At 42.6% G+C, this 19,102-nt stretch overlaps 2 protein-coding genes across 2 annotated transcripts; both read left to right on the top strand.

Moving 5' to 3' along the window:
- The first annotated feature begins 731 nt into the window (after nt 1-731).
- Nucleotides 732-3,881, top strand: LOC308116971 (uncharacterized protein). Its single transcript, XM_080475529.1, has 4 exons — nt 732-1,091; nt 1,828-2,124; nt 2,412-3,122; nt 3,292-3,881. The coding sequence occupies exons 1-4, from the start codon at nt 839-841 to the stop codon at nt 3,324-3,326; spliced, it is 1,296 nt and encodes a 431-aa protein (XP_080331655.1). The 5' UTR covers nt 732-838; the 3' UTR covers nt 3,327-3,881.
- Nucleotides 3,882-12,125: 8,244 nt separating this feature from the next.
- LOC308116974 (uncharacterized protein) lies at nt 12,126-16,413 on the top strand. The gene is made up of 4 exons (XM_080475532.1): nt 12,126-12,433; nt 14,405-14,547; nt 14,632-14,701; nt 14,989-16,413. The coding sequence occupies exons 2-4, from the start codon at nt 14,465-14,467 to the stop codon at nt 15,283-15,285; spliced, it is 450 nt and encodes a 149-aa protein (XP_080331658.1). The 5' UTR covers nt 12,126-12,433; nt 14,405-14,464; the 3' UTR covers nt 15,286-16,413.
- Nucleotides 16,414-19,102: the final 2,689 nt, after the last annotated feature.

Here is a 19,102-nt window from a genome sequence, read left to right as displayed (position 1 = left end):
ACCTGATGCTACCTGATTAAAAAAGATAAATACTACAAATATATGACCAGGGAATTAGAAACCAGTAATAGTACAAATCTGAGAATGAAACTGCAAGTCAGATATAAATACAACATAGAATGTAGGTCAAACGGTTAGAATATGTATAAACGGTGCAAAAAAGAAATAAACCTTATATCCCTTGTTTCTTGAAGGAATTTAAAATCTATTACAGGTCCTGGATAACATTGAAAGACTGGGAAACTGCAAGGATCTCCAGCCACAAAATTTCTAAACTGTTGTTATTTTAAAGTACATGCTCCGCGCCTGAAGAATTGTATTTGTATTTGATTTGATTTAATCAGATATATAAGTACTATTGCTGTTTGTATACCTTTCCCGCCCCCTGCGGGTTGTTTGTTTGTAGTCTACAAGAGTTTGCATTTTATCAAGTGCTATTTCCCCAAAAATATACAAAGATATCTCTTCCTCTTAAATTCTACTGTAAAAAGTCCAGATTAATATGTTAGATTGTCAACCTGTATATTTACGCCCTTTTGACTGCTCCTCCTCCTTGTATTTCCGTTTTTTTTTTTTTTTTCTATTTTTGTTTTCCTTGTGATTGATGATTACATGCTTAGCCACCACTAGAGTTTGTAAACGTTCTTGTTCAAATTAAAAATAAAAATAAAAAAGCAAAACAAAACAAACACCGGAAGTCGCATGTTGGGGGACAACGCGTTGTCGTCATTTCCTGTCGACGAATCAAGCCACCGAAAAAACCTCGATACGCTCTGTGGCGGTAAACAGACGGTGGATGTGAGCCTCCGTTAAACCTCGGAGGAGGGGAGAAGAACCGATGATCGACCGTTCGGAGCTTGTTGGACTCCGCTGTGTTCTCGAGTCTCACGGAGGAAATGTTTCATCTCCTGCAGCAACAATGACGTCACTTCAGACTTTGAGGGAGTTTATCATCGAGAGACTAACCGCTGCTGCTGGAGAAATATCCACCGTGTTTGAACAAAGTGTCGTCCGGTGCCAGGAGGAGATTTACCGGCAACGCAGGTTATTGGAACTCGGCGGGAAACCTCAAATCGAGTTCCACAGACCAGGTCAGGAAAAGTCAGGATGAACACGTGAATGTGACTCGTGGAGGATCGATGCTTTTCTTTTGAAGCTCGCAGACAGAAATGAGGCTGCGGCTGCAGTTCTGGTTCAAAGTGAAACAACAGGAGTGATTTTAAGTCAGAAACCTTCAGCATTAAACGGAGCGTCTGTATCACAAACAGAGGAAACGGCTTTTGTTAGCTGTGTTTCTCTTGACTCTTTCTCTCCACACCGAACACGGTCTGGTCTCTCGTATCCATTTAAGAATCCATGTCGCTTGGCACAATACTCCTCAGTGACCCCCACTCCTGCTACCATGTTATGCTTGCTGGTTTCACAAATGACTCTCCTGGAATGGACTTGATCATTCTTTCTTCCATGCACGTTCCATAATTCCACACTTCCTGGTGTCCTCCTAGTCCCTTACACGTCACTGCTGCACCATACATGGTGTTATCAACACACCTCCGGCACTCTGTGGTATAAAAAGACATGAGAGATGATCATCACAGTACACGCCTGCTGATGAGACAATAAAACAAACCAGAACACACTAACCCATCCAGACAGTTTTCTCCTTTATTCTTTAAACCCCACAGCCACGGTCAGTTTTATTGAAAGGAGCAGACTTTTTGTTTCTAAATGTTTGTACTTTAAATGTAGCCTGTCCTGTCTCCTCCATCCTTCACTGTAGAATATTCACATCATCACATCAGTGACTTTTGTCTTGTTTCCCTCCAGAGGGTCCACAGCAACACGTCGGTCACCAGAAGATGAGCTCCAGTGTGGAGCAAGAGGAACATGAAGCTGCACACATTAAAGAGGAGGAGGGTGGTGTTGAGGAGACTGGTACTGATGGAGAACGTGAGGATTCCCACGACTCTGTGAGAGACTGGACCACCCAGAGACTAACTGCTGCTGCAGGAGAAATCTTCACCGTGTTTCAACAAACTATAATCCCGTACCAGGAGGAGATGGATCGTCAGCACAGACTGCTGGATAACATCTGGAACCCTCAAATCAAGTTCCACAGAACAGGTATGGAAAGGTCTGAATGAACACATTCAGTCCCACATGGACGGAACAATAAAGTTGTGGACATTGATGTTTTCTGAAGAGACATTTCATTCAAACGCAGGACGTCTCATCATGACTCCATCTCAGGTAGCGTGGTGAACAGTGAACACAATGTTGTGTGAAAATGTGAGACGATTAGTGGAATGTGGAAAGTTTTCAAATTCACTGCTTGAGGCTCAGATTTTTTTAAAAGTTGGAACTGAAGAAGTAACGTAACTTAACTCATTTGGTATTTTTTGTCTCTCCAGAGTTCCCACAGCACCGGGACTGCAGGGAGGAGCAAGAATCAAACTACTGTGGAGAGCAGGAAGAACCGGAACTTCCAGAGATCAAAGAGGAACCAGAACCTCCACAGATCAAAGAGGAACCAGAAGAACCAGAACCTCCACAGATCAAAGAGGAGCCAGAAGAACCAGAACCTCCACAGATCAAAGAAGAACCAGAACCTCCACAGATTGAGGAGCAGCAGGAACTCGGTAGCAGCCAGGATGGAGAGCAGCTTCTACTGAAGGTTGAAAGTGGTTCCTTTAGGGTTCCTTCTATTGAGGAGCAAAGTTCACTGAGTGAACCAGAAGAAGAACCAGACACTGAGCAGCTCCTCTCTCATGACTCTGAAGTCTACGTTGTGACAAAACATCTTGACTCAGAATTAACTACAAATGTAGAGAAGAAATTCATCATAGTTTGCGAGGAAACATTTGGGAAAAATGTTCGTAAGAAACGTAAATTAGGTAGAAACTTAAAAAACGTCACTGAGAAGAAGAAAATAATTTGTGAAACATGTGGAAAAGGTTTCAGTTCTCAGAGTCATTTGTTGATCCATGTGAGAACTCACACAGGTGAGAAGCCGTATTCTTGTGAAACATGCAGGAAAAGTTTCAGTCAACAGAATCATTTGTTGATCCACAAGAGAACTCACACAGGTGAGAAGCCGTATTCTTGTGAAACATGTGGAAAACGTTTTAATGGACAGGGCGATTTGTTGCGCCACGTGAGAACTCACACAGGTGAGAAGCCATATTCTTGTGAAACATGTGGGAAAAGTTTTAGTCAACATTTTTATTTAAAGGTCCACAAGAATTCTCACACAGGTGAGAAGGCGTATTCTTGTGAAATATGTCGGAAAAGTTTCAGTGTACAGTGTTATTTGTTGCACCACATGAGAACTCACACAGGTGAGAAGCCGTACTCTTGTGAAACATGTGGGAAAAGTTTCGCTCGACAGGGTAGTTTGTTGGAACACATGAGAACTCACACTGGTGAGAAACCGTATTCTTGTGAAACATGTGGGAAAAGTTTCAGTCAACAGGGTAATTTGTTGGTCCACAAGAGAACTCACACAGGTGAGAAGCCGTATTCTTGTGAAACATGTGGAAAAAGTTTTAATGGGCAGAAGGATTTGTTGATCCACAAGAGAACTCACACAGGTGAGAAGCCGTACTCTTGTGAAACATGTGGAAAAGGTTTTTATGGACAGGGGGATTTGTCGCGACACAAGAGAACTCACACAGGTGAGAAGCCGTATTCTTGTGAAATATGTGAGAAATGTTTCAGTCAACATGGTTCATTGCTGCGCCACATGAAAACTCACAGAGATGAAACCATGAAGGATTCTGGGAAATCTCATTCAGGAAGTCCAGCTTGAGGCCAAAATCACAAGGGTGAAGGTTAAAATAAATGTGGTGTTTATTTGTGTTGAAATAAAATATTGATTTGAATCCAAATGTTTTATCATTTAGTGTTTAATATTTAACATGAATGAGTTTTAGTTTTTTTCACTATTTTTATGCTACATCGGAAAAAAGACTTTTTGCTTACATGATAATCAGAATAAGAGATTTTACTGCCAGGTACTATAGTAAATGTACATTTCCAGTACGAGGAATTTCTCTTGGAGTAATGGTGCAAAACAACAAATATCTGCCCTCAGAAAATAAAGTGACTAATAATATGTGTTGGTGGGTGGAGGGGTGTCAAGTGGGCGGTGTTGGGCCACCGTTCATCAGTCTGACTGCAGAAGGGGAGAAGCTGGTCTGGTGGCGTGAGGTCCTGGTCCTGATGGACTGGAACCTTTTGCCAGAGGGGAGGGTCTGGGGGAGTTTGTGTCCGGGGTGAGAGGGGTCAGCTGGTCTCCGGGTCCTGGAGAGGTGGGAGGTTGCAGCCCATCACCTTCTCAGCAGAGCGGAGCTTGGCCTTGTCCCTGGCCTGATGAGGTGAGGATGGATTCAATGGCGGCAGAGGAGAAGTTCACCGTCGGTTTTGCAGGGGCGTGAAACTTCTTCAGCTGGCCGACTCATCTCCATCGGCGGTGAGACCGATCTGGGTGGTGGAGGTTCCATTAAAGGAGTCATCGCGAGAAAATCACGTGTTTCCTGGTTAAAACTTGTATATTGATGTTGGACCTCAGTTGAAAGAGGCAGAACATCCGCTTGAAGAATCGCTCTTGACAGCAGAACTTGTAGCAAACCCTCCTCCATGGTTCCACCTTGCAAGTGACCGATCCACCGGAATGAATGATGTTCAGTATCATCCCGATTCCCCCTCAGTCCTTTTTTTATTTTTTTTTCCAACACTTTCCTTCTCTATGGTATTTGGCCAGACGTTTTATAATACTTATGACATCAGATGAAAAACAGTCCAAATGATCCATATGATACACTATTGGGGTGACTGGAGCTTCTCCTCCACCAGACGGGTCGTCAATTTGAACCTGATGAGATATAATCTACATTATCACATCACATGAAAAATCTCAACAGTCATTAAATTCAACAAATCATCTTTCTGATGACGTCTTCTTAGTACTTTGCAGAGGCGGGACCAAGTCCTTGTTTTGCAAGTCAAAGTCGAGTCCCAAGGGGCGCTAGTGAGCACAGCCATGTGAGGACGTGTTTTGCAGAGCTCTGTGACAGGGCACAAGTTTTTTATTATTTAACTGCTCCAACACTTGCTAAAACATCTTTGGGTTGGGATGACACCCCAGTGAGCTACGTAGCCGCAGTTTTCTACATTTTTGGAACTTTACCGGAAGAAATATGAGCAAATCCAGAGGTGGTAAAGATCAGGCCGCAAAAGCCTCGAGCTCCGCTGACTTGTTGCTGCCGCCGCAAGCTCCGCCTCCGGACATGAGCGTGGTTATGGAGGCTATTGCTAGCTCCGAACAGAAGATTTTGGCACGCATTGACTCGAGCACGAAGGACCTAAATGACAAAATAGGGTCCATAAAGTCGGACTTGGCGAGCCAGGAAATCCGTTTGCAAGAAGTTGAGTCGGGGTTAACCGGATATTCGGAACGGACGGTAGAAGTGGAGACCGATGTTGGCCAGCTGAAGCTACAGGTGGCTAGGCTAACCCAAAAGCTAGACGACTTGGAAGGACGTCAGCGTCGATGCAATGCCCGCATTATTGGAGTGAAAGACGGCTTCGAAAATTCCGGAAAGACCACAGAAGTGATTGCCACATTGCTGAAGGAGATACTGGGCCTAAATGTTGTTCCAACATTAGACAGTGCGCACCGTGGCCTGCGGCTACAGCCTAAGGATGGAGGCCCCCCCACAGCGATTGTGGTAAAGTTTCACTACTTTCAAGAGAGGGAGGAAGTTTTCCGGAGGGCAAGTTCGTCCCCGATGCTTATGGAAGGCAAGAAGATAAGCATCTTTCCTGACTACACCCCTGAGGTTGCTAAGAAACGAGCTGCCTTTTCGGAAGTTAAGCGGCTGCTCCAGAGCTGCGCGGATGCCAGGTTTGGGCTTCTCTACCCTGCAACTCTTCGCATTACTACGGCGTCGGGCCAGGAGCGGCGGTTTGCGGACCCATCGGTGGCAACAGAGTTCGTCAGGAAGAAGCTTCTCAAGGAGGGACACTAATGAAGGCCACAGACTGTGCAGTCCATGACGGAGCCGAGTCGCTGAGCAAAAGACGTGACCTCACGTCATTACACGGACTGCGACGGGCTAATAGGTAATGGGCCATTCACGATGGACATGGTCTTACATTTTGTTTTTTGCCGGTTCTGGAGATATATTCTCTTGTGATGTTGCACTGTAAAAAATTTTGTGTTAAAACCTACATTCCAAGGTACTTAATAATCTGTTATTATTGCCTTATTATAATATTTTTTTATTTACCAACTTTCCTTATTTAAATACAAGTTTATTGTTCTAAATTTCCCCCAAGGGACAATTTTATTTAATTTTCAATCAAAGTTTTGGAGTCATATTCGTAGTTTTCTTATTGACGTAATATCATTGTTGTTATTTTTCTACTTTTAATTTTTGTATACAAGTTTATTATTTTATATTTTCCCCTTGGGACAAGCCTATTTTATCTTTAATTGAAGTTTTGGAGCAATATTTATAATTAGTTAGCCCTGTCACGGGTCAATCGGGTAGTTGTAGCATGTTTAGCTATTGCGGGTTTCTAGCAGTCAGGGATGCGATCTCTAGAGTTTTAGTAGATCAGCATGGGTATTTTAGGCTCTTTTTTCTTTTTTTCGTTCAGGGTTTAGGTGACAGGAACAAACTGTGTTTTTTATTCCTTTATGATACACTTTAATGGGTGATTTGCAGGGCGACACCCGTCTTCGCTTCATAAGCTGGAATGTAAAGGGTATAAATAATCCGATTAAACGTACAAGAGTTTTCACACATCTAAAATCATTGAATTCTGATGTGATGTATCTTCAAGAAACGCATCTCTGTTTGAATGAACAAAATAAACTAAAAAAACCATGGATAGGGCAGATATTTAGCTCAAAGCATGAGGGTAAAACAAGAGGGACTGCCATTTTAATTAGGAAAGGAATCCCATTTATACCGCTTCCAACAATTGCTGATAACAGAGGTAGATATATAATTGTAAAGGGTAAATTGTATGGGAAGCAGATTATTTTGGCAAATGTATACGGACCAAACTATGACGATCCCAATTTTTTCTCCTCCTTAATGGGGATTCTACCAGACATCACAGATAACCAATTAATATTAGGGGGGGATTTTAATCTCGTGCTCCATCCACATCTGGATAGATCCAATCCGGGACCCAGTAGTAAATTATCAAAAGCCGGCACAGTTATTCACAATTTTATGAAATCCTATGCTCTTGAGGAACAATGGAGAAATTGTAACCCAACAACAAAACAATTTTCCTTTTTTTCCCCCGTGCACCGCACATATTCAAGGATCGATTTTTTCATTGTAGATAGGGAGATGTTACCAAATGTGACTGGTTGTCAATACAACAGCATTGTCATTTCAGATCATAGTCCTGTACAAGTGGATATTAGTTTTCCGGAGTGCCCCAGACCTAGGCGAAATTGGCGCCTTGACCCTTTATTATTGTCTTGTGATTCATTTAAAAATATGATTTCTGAACAAATAGATTATTTTATGGACCTCAACCAAACTCCAGGAATGAAGATGAGTATAATCTGGGAGGCTTTTAAAACCTATATTAGAGGTCAGATAATTTCGTATTCAGCGTTCCAAAGAAAAAAATATAAACAAAAACTTTTTGAACTGTCTGACAATAAAAAGGAAATAGATTGGCTATATGCGGAAGCGCCAACACCAGAGCTCTATCGTAGAAAATTATTATTAAATTCTGAGTTTGAAGGCCTATCTGTAAAACAAACAGAACATCTTTTTTTCAAATCCAAACAAACCTTCTATGAACATGGAGAACGGGCCGGGAAACTTCTAGCACATCAGGTTAAACAATCAGTAGCTGCAAACACAATTTCTGAAATCTGTAAAACTTCGGGGGAGAAGACTGCTGATCCGAATGCCATTAATGATGAGTTTAAACAATTTTATGGTACCCTTTACAACTCTGAGCCCACCGATGATATTAGCCTAAGTAACTTTTTAAATGGATTACCGATTCCACAGATTACTCCAGAGGATAAAGTTCAAATTGACAGGGAGATAACAACTACTGAAATTGTTCAGGCCATTAAATCGATGCAGAACAATAAGGCACCAGGGCCCGATGGCTTCCCCATAGATTTTTATAAAGTATTTATCGATAAATTGGCACCAATACTAAAAGTTGTTTACCAGGAAGTGTTTAATCTCGGCAAGTTACCTCCAACCATGACACAAGCCATCATATCAGTTTTGCATAAAAAAGATAAGGATCCGCTACAGTGCAGCTCATATAGGCCTGTGAGCCTTTTGAATTGTGATTATAAAATTCTCACCAAAATCTTAGCGAATAGGATTCACACCATCATTCCAAAAGTCATTAACCCGGATCAAACTGGCTTTATACCAGGCAGACAGTCATTTTACAACATGCGTCGTTTACTTAATGTTTTACATATCCCAGAAACGACAGACAAATCAGAGATAATTATTTCGTTAGATGCCGAAAAAGCATTTGATCGCGTCGAGTGGCAATATCTTTTCGCAGTCTTACAGAAAATTGAATTTGGTCCCTCATTCCAGAAATGGATTCGGATACTGTACTCCTCCCCTGTTGCTTCCGTACGTACAAACAACATGATTTCGGACTTGTTTGAATTGCACAGAGGATGTAGGCAAGGCTGTAGCCTTTCTCCTTATCTGTTTGACTTGGCAATTGAACCGCTAGCTATAGCCCTTAGAGAAGATAGAGAGGTTACGGGGATCTCCAGAGGGGGCATAACACACAAGGTATCCTTGTACGCGGACGACTTGCTGCTGTATATTTCTAACCCCACTGAATCGGTGCCAAAATTGCTCAATATTCTTGATATGTTCGGCCGTCTCTCAGGATACAAATTGAATTATGCAAAAAGTTTATTGTTTCCAGTTAATAATATTGATAAGGATTTTTCAAATTTCCCCTTTAAACTGGAAAAAAAAGGATTTAAATATTTAGGAATAAATATTGCCCACTCAATGGCAGAGCTGCGAGCTCAAAACTTTGACATACTGCTAGAAAAAACAGTCCAAGATTTTAAAAAATGGGCAATGTTACCAACATCCTTAGCTGGCAGAATAAACATTATCAAAATGACAGTTTTGCCAAGATTTCTCTATGTGTTTCAAATGATCCCCATGTTTTTGCCAAAATCGGTGTTTAAACATCTAGATAGCTTAATCACAACATTTATTTGGAATAATTCCTTTGTTTACCTGCTATGAGTCCAACTGAGGCTTTATAAATCAAATGTTCCACAATACAGACTGAGATTACAACTGACTCAAGAATGCTATTGTAGAAATAAACCAAATATTGGTGGTATAACATGGACCAGCACATTTTACCAGGTGACACAGGCTGTATTGTTCACATGTAATTCTTTCACCCTAACAGAGGTGAGATTCCTCTCATGTCTCCTCCTCACTGACTGAGAAACACCGACTGAGAAACACTGAGAAACACCGACTGAGAAACACTGACTGAGAAACACCGACTGAGAAACACTGACTGAGAAACACTGAGAAACACAGACTGAGAAACACTGACTGAGAAACACTGACTGAGAAACACTGAGTGAGAAACACTGACTGAGAAACACTGACTGAGAAACACTGAGAAACACAGACTGAGAAACACTGACTGAGAAACACCGACTGAGAAACACTGAGAAACACAGACTGAGAAACACAGACTGAGAAACACCGACTGAGAAACACTGACTGAGAAACACTGACTGAGAAACACTGACTGAGAAACACTGACTGAGAAACACTGACTGAGAAACACTGAGAAACACAGACTGAGAAACACTGACTGAGAAACACCGACTGAGAAACACTGAGAAACACAGACTGAGAAACACTGAGAAACACCGACTGAGAAACACAGACTGAGAAACACCGACTGAGAAACACAGACTGAGAAACACTGACTGAGAAACACAGACTGAGAAACACTGAGTGAGAAACACAGACTGAGAAACACTGACTGAGAAACACCGACTGAGAAACACTGAGAAACACTGACTGAGAAACACTGAGAAACATAGACTGAGAAACACAGACTGAGAAACACAGACTGAGAAACACAGACTGAGAAACACTGACTGAGAAACACTGACTGAGAAACACTGAGAAACACTGACTGAGAAACACTGACTGAGAAACACTGACTGAGAAACACTGAGAAACACAGACTGAGAAACACTGACTGAGAAACACAGACTGAGAAACACTGAGAAACACAGACTGAGAAACACTGAGAAACACCGACTGAGAAACACCGACTGAGAAACACCGACTGAGAAACACAGACTGAGAAACACAGACTGAGAAACACTGAGAAACACCGACTGAGAAACACAGACTGAGAAACACTGAGAAACACAGACTGAGAAACACTGAGAAACATAGACTGAGAAACACTGAGAAACATAGACTGAGAAACACCGACTGAGAAACACAGACTGAGAAACACTGAGAAACACAGACTGAGAAACACTGAGAAACACAGACTACATGTGACTGGAGAAGAGATTGAAACACGTTTACTCACAGTTTCAGCAGCTTTGGTTTATTATCAACATTTATGCATCAAAATAGGAGTTTTGATGAAGAAAGGTTGTAAGAAATTTGAAGGAAGAAAATAGCAAGAGAGGAGAAAATAAGCGTAATCTCCTTTTTAAAAGTTTTTTGTTCTGACTCAAATCTCCTGTTTTCATTATTAAGGTTTCCCAAAGACAAAGATTTGAGGAAGAAGAGAGAGGAGGAAGGATTCACTGAGTGAGTTCTCCGTGGTTTGCAGGGAACATTTTAAACTTGATGACTTCTTCCTCCATCTTCATCTTCCTCTTCACCTCCAAAGAACAGTGTATCATCAACAGGCTAGTAGTATTCATGAATGAAAATATTCTATTGAGAACCACAGGGCAGGGGAAATACTTATCTCTATATACTATGTGTGTACACAGTATATATATATGTATTTATATATATATATGTCTAATACAGAAAGATATTTATAAAGTAGAACTATGGAGTATTTGATAAGTTTTACTTTTCCTGCCCCTTTGCAGGCATGTTAATTACATATATGAGAGGTATGTACGTGTGTCTCTATGTTTCTATGTGTGTGGGTATACTTAAATATAGATTATCTATTTTCTCTGAATATATTTTCATAAGTCATCATAGGCTGTATATATATATATATATATATATATATATATATATATATATATATATATATATATATATATGTGTGTGTATGTATATACAGACTTTATGAATATTGGTAAGTATGTGATTGTACACAGGTGAAGTGCCATATGCCTGAAATGAATTAACAAAAACAAAATATAGATTTTATTCCGATCGATAACTTGTGTATTGTGTTGTATCTTATATATGGGTTTATAATGTATTCACATTATTTTTTCAACTTATGAAAATGGATGAGTAGTGTACAATCTGCTTCTGCTTCATTGTTTAGTCCACTATGAACATCTAAATACACCAAATCATGTGTCCAGTATCAGCACTACATGCATGATGTTTGCAGGAAAGAAAAGCAGGTAGAAATCAGTTTTCAGCGAATTCTGATTGATTAAAGTCGCTGACACTTCGTTGCTCCTGACAAACAGACGAGACTGAGCGGAGCTTACGACCGGTCCAAGATGGCGGCGCCACCGCTCGTAGTAGCGGTGTCAAATCCAAACCTCGTGATTCGCTCTGTGGCGGTGAACAGGCGGTGGATGCGAGCCTCCGTCCAGATTAATATGTTAGATTGTCAACCTGTATATTTACGCCCTTTTGACGGCTCCTCCCCCTTGTATTTCCGTTTTTTTGTTTTTTTCTATTTTTGTTTTCCTTGTGATTGATGATTACATGCTTCGCCACCACTAGAGTTTGTAAACGTTCTTGTTCAAATTAAAAATAAAAATAAAAAAGCAAAAAAAAAAATCCGCCGGAAGTCGCATGTTGGGGGACAACGCGTTGTCGTCATTTCCTGTCGACGAATCAAGCCACCGAGAAAACCTCGATACGCTCTGTGGCGGTAAACAGACGGTGGATGTGAGCCTCCGTTAAACCTCGGAGGAGGGGAGAAGAACCGATGATCGACCGTTCGGAGCTTGTTGGACTCCGCTGTGTTCTCGAGTCTCACGGAGGAAATGTTTCATCTCCTGCAGCAACAATGACGTCACTTCAGACTTTGAGGGAGTTTATCATCGAGAGACTAACCGCTGCTGCTGGAGAAATATCCACCGTGTTGGAACAAAGTGTCCTCCGGTGCCAGGAGGAGATTTACCGGCAACGCAGGTTATTGGAACTCAGCGGGAAACCTCAAATCGAGTTCCACAGACCAGGTCAGGAAAAGTCAGGATGAACACGTGAATGTGACTCGTGAATTTCTGCCATCAGTGTTAATAAAGTTATGAATCTAAAGTGAGTTTTCACAGTTAACTTCGGAACTTCGTGTAAAACTAACGTCACTGTCTGAGGGGAAAAAGTCCCTGTGAATGTCCCGAAGCGGCAGTTCTCTGTCTGGTTTAACTTCAGGAGAGTGTGGAGGTGTCTGGTTTAACTTCAGGTGTCTGGTTTAACTTCAGGAGAGTGTGGAGGTGTCTGGTTTAACTTCAGGAGAGTGTGGAGGTGTCTGGTTTAACTTCAGGAGAGGCTGGAGGTGTCTGGTTTAACTTCAGGTGTCTGGTTTAACTTCAGGAGAGTGTGGAGGTGTCTGGTTTAACTTCAGGAGAGTGTGGAGGTGTCTGGTTCAACTTCAGGAGAGGCTGGAGGTGTCTGGTTTAACTTCAGGTGTCTGGTTTAACTTCAGGTGTCTGGTTTAACTTCAGGAGAGTGTGGAGGTGTCTGGTTTAACTTCAGGAGAGGCTGGAGGTGTCTGGTTTAACTTCAGGTGTCTGGTTTAACTTCAGGAGAGTGTGGAGGTGTCTGGTTTAACTTCATCTGATTATTATGAAATGTTCCGTTTTGCGCCTCTTCCTTTTACTTTGTCCTTCCAAGTACTACAAGTAATACGAGTTGTACTTTTCTCTGTTTGCCACAGGATTTCCTGGAACTTCCTTTAGTCATGAAGTAATCTAGCAGTTACTATGTGTACTGTCGTGGTCTTTTGTCGGAATACTATCCTGGGCCCGGTGCGAAACCAGAAGACTGCACGAGCATACTTTACTAATGTTCTAACTATACTGGTACTCAGCTCATTTCCTGTTTAACCCTCAGCTGTTGTCCCGAAATAACCGCGTCTTTCATGGCGTCTGAGCGGCTCCTCCTGTCACTTCACACCGTCCTAGCTGCTTTCAATGGTGTTTTGTCTCGGGTCTATTCCGGGTCCATTCCGGGTCCATTCCGGGTCCATTCCGGGTCCATTCCGGGTCCATTCCGGGTCCATTCCGGGTCTATTCCGGGTCTATTCCGGGTCTATTCCGGGTCCATTCCGGGTCCATTCCGGGTCCATTCCGGGCTCCGGAGCTCCTGCAGACACAGTTAAATCCACTTGAGGCTGTTTTTATGTTTTTTAAAAAACATCCTGAGTCTAATACATTGTTTTAATCTAGCATTAATCTAACCAGCATGCATAGTATATTTGTTTACGTAGACATTCTTGATATACTGTTCCAGAGAACAAACTAAATGATTCCACAGTACTCATTAGTAAATGTCTGCCTCAACACTCGGCTCTTTTCAATCAAGACTTTTCTGTTTGCTGCTGCTTTTAATGGAGAGTTTTATTAAGATGTTGAGTCTTAATAAGGCTGAAATCGCGTCACTATGTTATTTGATCAATGTGGAGAAGTGGCAGCAGCCTGTTTCCTTGTTTTATTTACAGCACTTCTGAGACTGAAGGTTTCTGCTGCGTCTGAAAGCTGAATTCTGACGAGCTTCAAGCTTGTGTGATGTGTGTGACGTTGACCTCTGAGCTCCAGGAAGCTCCGGATCGTTTCTCGGCAGAACCGGGCCTCCTTCATATGTGGGATCAGTTGGGATATTTTCTCCATGCGACTGCGAGGTGTTGACAGTTTGAGTCCTCGGCCAAGTTTGAAGATACAGACCTCCTGATGAGACAATAAAACATGAGCTGAGACCAAGAAACATCTCCTGAGATTCTTTTCTGCATCAAACCAGAACACACTAACCCGTCCAGACAGTTTTCTCCTTTATTCTTTAAACCCCACAGCCACGGTCAGTTTTATTGAAAGGAGCAGACTTTTTGTTTCTAAATGTTTGTACTTTAAATGTAGCCTGTCCTGTCTCCTCCATCCTTCACTGTAGAATATTCACATCATCACATCAGTGACTTTTGTCTTGTTTCCCTCCAGAGGGTCCACAGCAACACGTCGGTCACCAGAAGACGAGCTCCAGTGTGGAGCAAGAGGAACATGAAGCTCCACACATTAAAGAGGAGGAGGGTGGTGTTGAGGAGACTGGTACTGATGGAGAACGTGAGGATTCCCACGACTCTGTGAGAGACTGGACCACCCAGAGACTAACTGCTGCTGCAGGAGAAATCTTCACCGTGTTTCAACAAACTATAATCCCGTACCAGGAGGAGATGGATCGTCAGCGCAGACTGCTGGATAACATCTGGAACCCTCAACTCAAGCTCCACAGAACAGGTATGGAAAAGTCTGAATGAACACATTCAGTCCCACATGGACGGAACAATAAAGTTGTGGACATTGATGTTTTCTGAAGAGACATTTCATTCAAACGCAGGACGTCTCATCATGACTCCATCTCAGGTAGCGTGGTGAACAGTGAACACAATGTTGTGTGAAAATGTGAGACGATTAGTGGAATGTGGAAAGTTTTCAAATTCACTGCTTGAGGCTCAGATTTTTTTAAAAGTTGGAACTGAAGAAGTAACGTAACTTAACTCATCTGGTACTTTTTGTCTCTCCAGAGTTCCCACAGCACCGGGACTGCAGGGAGGAGCAAGAATCAAACTACTGTGGAGAGCAGGAAGAACCGGAACTTCCAGAGATCAAAGAGGAACCAGAACCTCCACAGATCAAAGAGGAACCAGAAGAACCAGAACCTCCACAGATCAAAGAGGAACCAGAAGAACCGGAACCCCCACAGATCAAAGAGGAACCAGAACCTCCACAGATCAAAGAGGAACCAGAAGAACCAGAACCTCCACAGATTGAGGAGCAGCAGGAACTCGGTAGCAGCCAGGATGGAGAGCAGCTTCTACTGAAGGTTGAAAGTGGTTCCTTTAGGGTTCCTTCTATTGAGGAGCAAAGTTCACTGAGTGAACCAGAAGAAGAACCAGACACTGAGCAGCTCCTCTCTCATGACTCTGAAGTCTACGTTGTGACAAAACATCTTGACTCAGAATTAACTACAAATGTAGAGAAGAAATTCATCATAGTTTGCGAGGAAACATTTGGGAAAAATGTTCGTAAGAAACGTAAATTAGGTAGAAACTTAAAAAACGTCACTGAGAAGAAGAAAATAATTTGTGAAACATGTGGAAAAGGTTTCAGTTTTCAGAGTAATTTGTTGATCCATGTGAGAACTCACACAGGTGAGAAGCCGTATTCTTGTGAAACATGCAGGAAAAGTTTCAGTCAACAGAATCATTTGTTGATCCACAAGAGAACTCACACAGGTGAGAAGCCGTATTCTTGTGAAACATGTGGAAAACGTTTTAATGGACAGGGCGATTTGTTGCGCCACGTGAGAACTCACACAGGTGAGAAGCCATATTCTTGTGAAACATGTGGGAAACGTTTTAGTCAACATTTTTATTTAAAGGTCCACAAGAATTCTCACACAGGTGAGAAAGCGTATTCTTGTGAAATATGTGGAAAAAGTTTTAATGGGCAGAAGGGTTTGTTGATCCACAAGAGAACTCACACAGGTGAGAAGCCGTACTCTTGTGAAACATGTGGGAAAAGTTTCAGTCAACAGGGTAATTTGTTGGTCCACAAGAGGACTCACACAGGTGAGAAGCCGTATTCTTGTGAAACATGTGGAAAAAGTTTTAATGAGCAGAAGGATTTGTTGATCCACAAGAGAACTCACACAGGTGAGAAGCCGTACTCTTGTGAAACATGTGGAAAAGGTTTTTATGGACAGGGGCATTTGTCGCGACACAAGAGAACTCACACAGGTGAGAAGCCGTATTCTTGTGAAATATGTGAGAAATGTTTCAGTCAACATTATTCATTGCTGCACCACATGAAAACTCACAGAGATGAAACCATGAAGGATTCTGGGAAATCTCATTCAGGAAGTCCAGCTTGAGGCCAAAATCACAAGGGTGAAGGTTAAAATAAATGTGTTGTTTATTTGTGTTGAAATAAAATATTGATTTGAATCCAAATGTTTTATTATTTAGTGTTTAATATTTTAGTAAATGTACATTTCCAGTACGAGGAATTTCTCTTGGTGTAATGGTGCAAAACAACAAATATCTGCCCTCAGAAAATAAAGTGACTAATAATATGTGTTGGTGGGTGGAGGGGTGTCAAGTGGGCGGTGTTGGGCCACCGTTCATCAGTCTGACTGCAGAAGGGGAGAAGCTGGTCTGGTGGCGTGAGGTCCTGGTCCTGATGGACTGGAACCTTTTGCCAGAGGGGAGGGTCTGGGGGAGTTTGTGTCCGGGGTGAGAGGGGTCAGCTGGTCTCCGGGTCCTGGAGAGGTGGGAGGTTGCAGCCCATCACCTTCTCAGCAGAGCGGAGCTTGGCCTTGTCCCTGGCCTGATGAGGTGAGGATGGATTCAATGGCGGCAGAGGAGAAGTTCACCGTCGGTTTTGCAGGGGCGTGAAACTTCTTCAGCTGGCCGACTCATCTCCATCGGCGGTGAGACCGATCTGGGTGGTGGAGGTTCCATTAAAGGAGTCATCGCGAGAAAATCACGTGTTTCCTGGTTAAAACTTGTATATTGATGTTGGACCTCAGTTGAAAGAGGCAGAACATCCGCTTGAAGAATCGCTCTTGACAGCAGAACTTGTAGCAAACCCTCCTCCATGGTTCCACCTTGCAAGTGACCGATCCACCGGAATGAATGATGTTCAGTATCATCCCGATTCCCCCTCAGTCCTTTTTTTATTTTTTTTTCCAACACTTTCCTTCTCTATGGTATTTGGCCAGACGTTTTATAATACTTATGACATCAGATGAAAAACAGTCCAAATGATCCATATGATACACTATTGGGGTGACTGGAGCTTCTCCTCCACCAGACGGGTCGTCAATTTGAACCTGATGAGATATAATCTACATTATCACATCACATGAAAAATCTCAACAGTCATTAAATTCAACAAATCATCTTTCTGATGACGTCTTCTTAGTACTTTGCAGAGGCGGGACCAAGTCCTTGTTTTGCAAGTCAAAGTCGAGTCCCAAGGGGCGCTAGTGAGCACAGCCATGTGAGGACGTGTTTTGCAGAGCTCTGTGACAGGGCACAAGTTTTTTATTATTTAACTGCTCCAACACTTGCTAAAACATCTTTGGGTTGGGATGACACCCCAGTGAGCTACGTAGCCGCAGTTTTCTACATTTTTGGAACTTTACCGGAAGAAATATGAGCAAATCCAGAGGTGGTAAAGATCAGGCCGCAAAAGCCCCGAGCTCCGCTGACTTGTTGCTGCCGCCGCAAGCTCCGCCTCCGGACATGAGCGTGGTTATGGAGGCTATTGCTAGCTCCGAACAGAAGATTTTGGCACGCATTGACTCGAGCACGAAGGACCTAAATGACAAAATAGGGTCCATAAAGTCGGACTTGGCGAGCCAGGAAGTCCGTTTGCAAGAAGTTGAGTCGGGGTTAATCGGATATTCGGAACGGACGGTAGAAGTGGAGACCGATGTTGGCCAGCTGAAGCTACAGGTGGCTAGGCTAACCCAAAAGCTAGACGACTTGGAAGGACGTCAGCGTCGATGCAATGCCCGCATTATTGGAGTGAAAGAAGGCTTCGAAAATTCCGGAAAGACCACAGAAGTGATTGCCACATTGCTGAAGGAGATACTGGGCCTAAATGTTGTTCCAACATTAGACAGTGCGCACCGTGGCCTGCGGCTACAGCCTAAGGATGGAGGCCCCCCCACAGCGATTGTGGTAAAGTTTCACTACTTTCAAGAGAGGGAGGAAGTTTTCCGGAGGGCAAGTTCGTCCCCGATGCTTATGGAAGGCAAGAAGATATGCATCTTTCCTGACTACACCCCTGAGGTTGCTAAGAAACGAGCTGCCTTTTCGGAAGTTAAGCGGCTGCTCCGGAGCTGCGCGGATGCCAGGTTTGGGCTTCTCTACCCTGCAACTCTTCGCATTACTACGGCGTCGGGCCAGGAGCGGCGGTTTGCGGACCCATCGGTGGCAACAGAGTTCGTCAGGAAGGAGCTTCTCAAGGAGGGACACTAATGAAGGCCACAGACTGTGCAGTCCATGACGGAGCCGAGTCGCTGAGCAAAAGACGTGACCTCACGTCATTACACGGACTGCGATGGGCTAATAGGTAATGGGCCATTCACGATGGACATGGTCTTACATTTTGTTTTTTGCCGGTTCTGGAGATATATTCTCTTGTGATGTTGCACTGTAAAAAATTTTGTGTTAAAACCTACATTCCAAGGTACTTAATAATCTGTTATTATTGCCTTATTATAATATTTTTTTATTTACCAACTTTCCTTATTTAAATACAAGTTTATTGTTCTAAATTTCCCCCAAGGGACAATTTTATTTAATTTTCAATCAAAGTTTTGGAGTCATATTCGTAGTTTTCTTATTGACGTAATATCATTGTTGTTATTTTTCTACTTTTAATTTTTGTATACAAGTTTATTATTTTATATTTTCCCCTTGGGACAAGCCTATTTTATCTTTAATTGAAGTTTTGGAGCAATATTTATAATTAGTTAGCCCTGTCACGGGTCAATCGGGTAGTTGTAGCATGTTTAGCTATTGCGGGTTTCTAGCAGTCAGGGATGCGATCTCTAGAGTTTTAGTAGATCAGCATGGGTATTTTAGGCTCTTTTTTCTTTTTTTCGTTCAGGGTTTAGGTGACAAG

Source organism: Lipophrys pholis (assembly GCF_963383615.2).
Source record: "Lipophrys pholis genome assembly, chromosome: 11".
NCBI classification, from domain to species: Eukaryota; Metazoa; Chordata; class Actinopteri; order Blenniiformes; family Blenniidae; genus Lipophrys; species Lipophrys pholis.
This window is presented reverse-complemented; position numbering and strand designations above follow the sequence as displayed.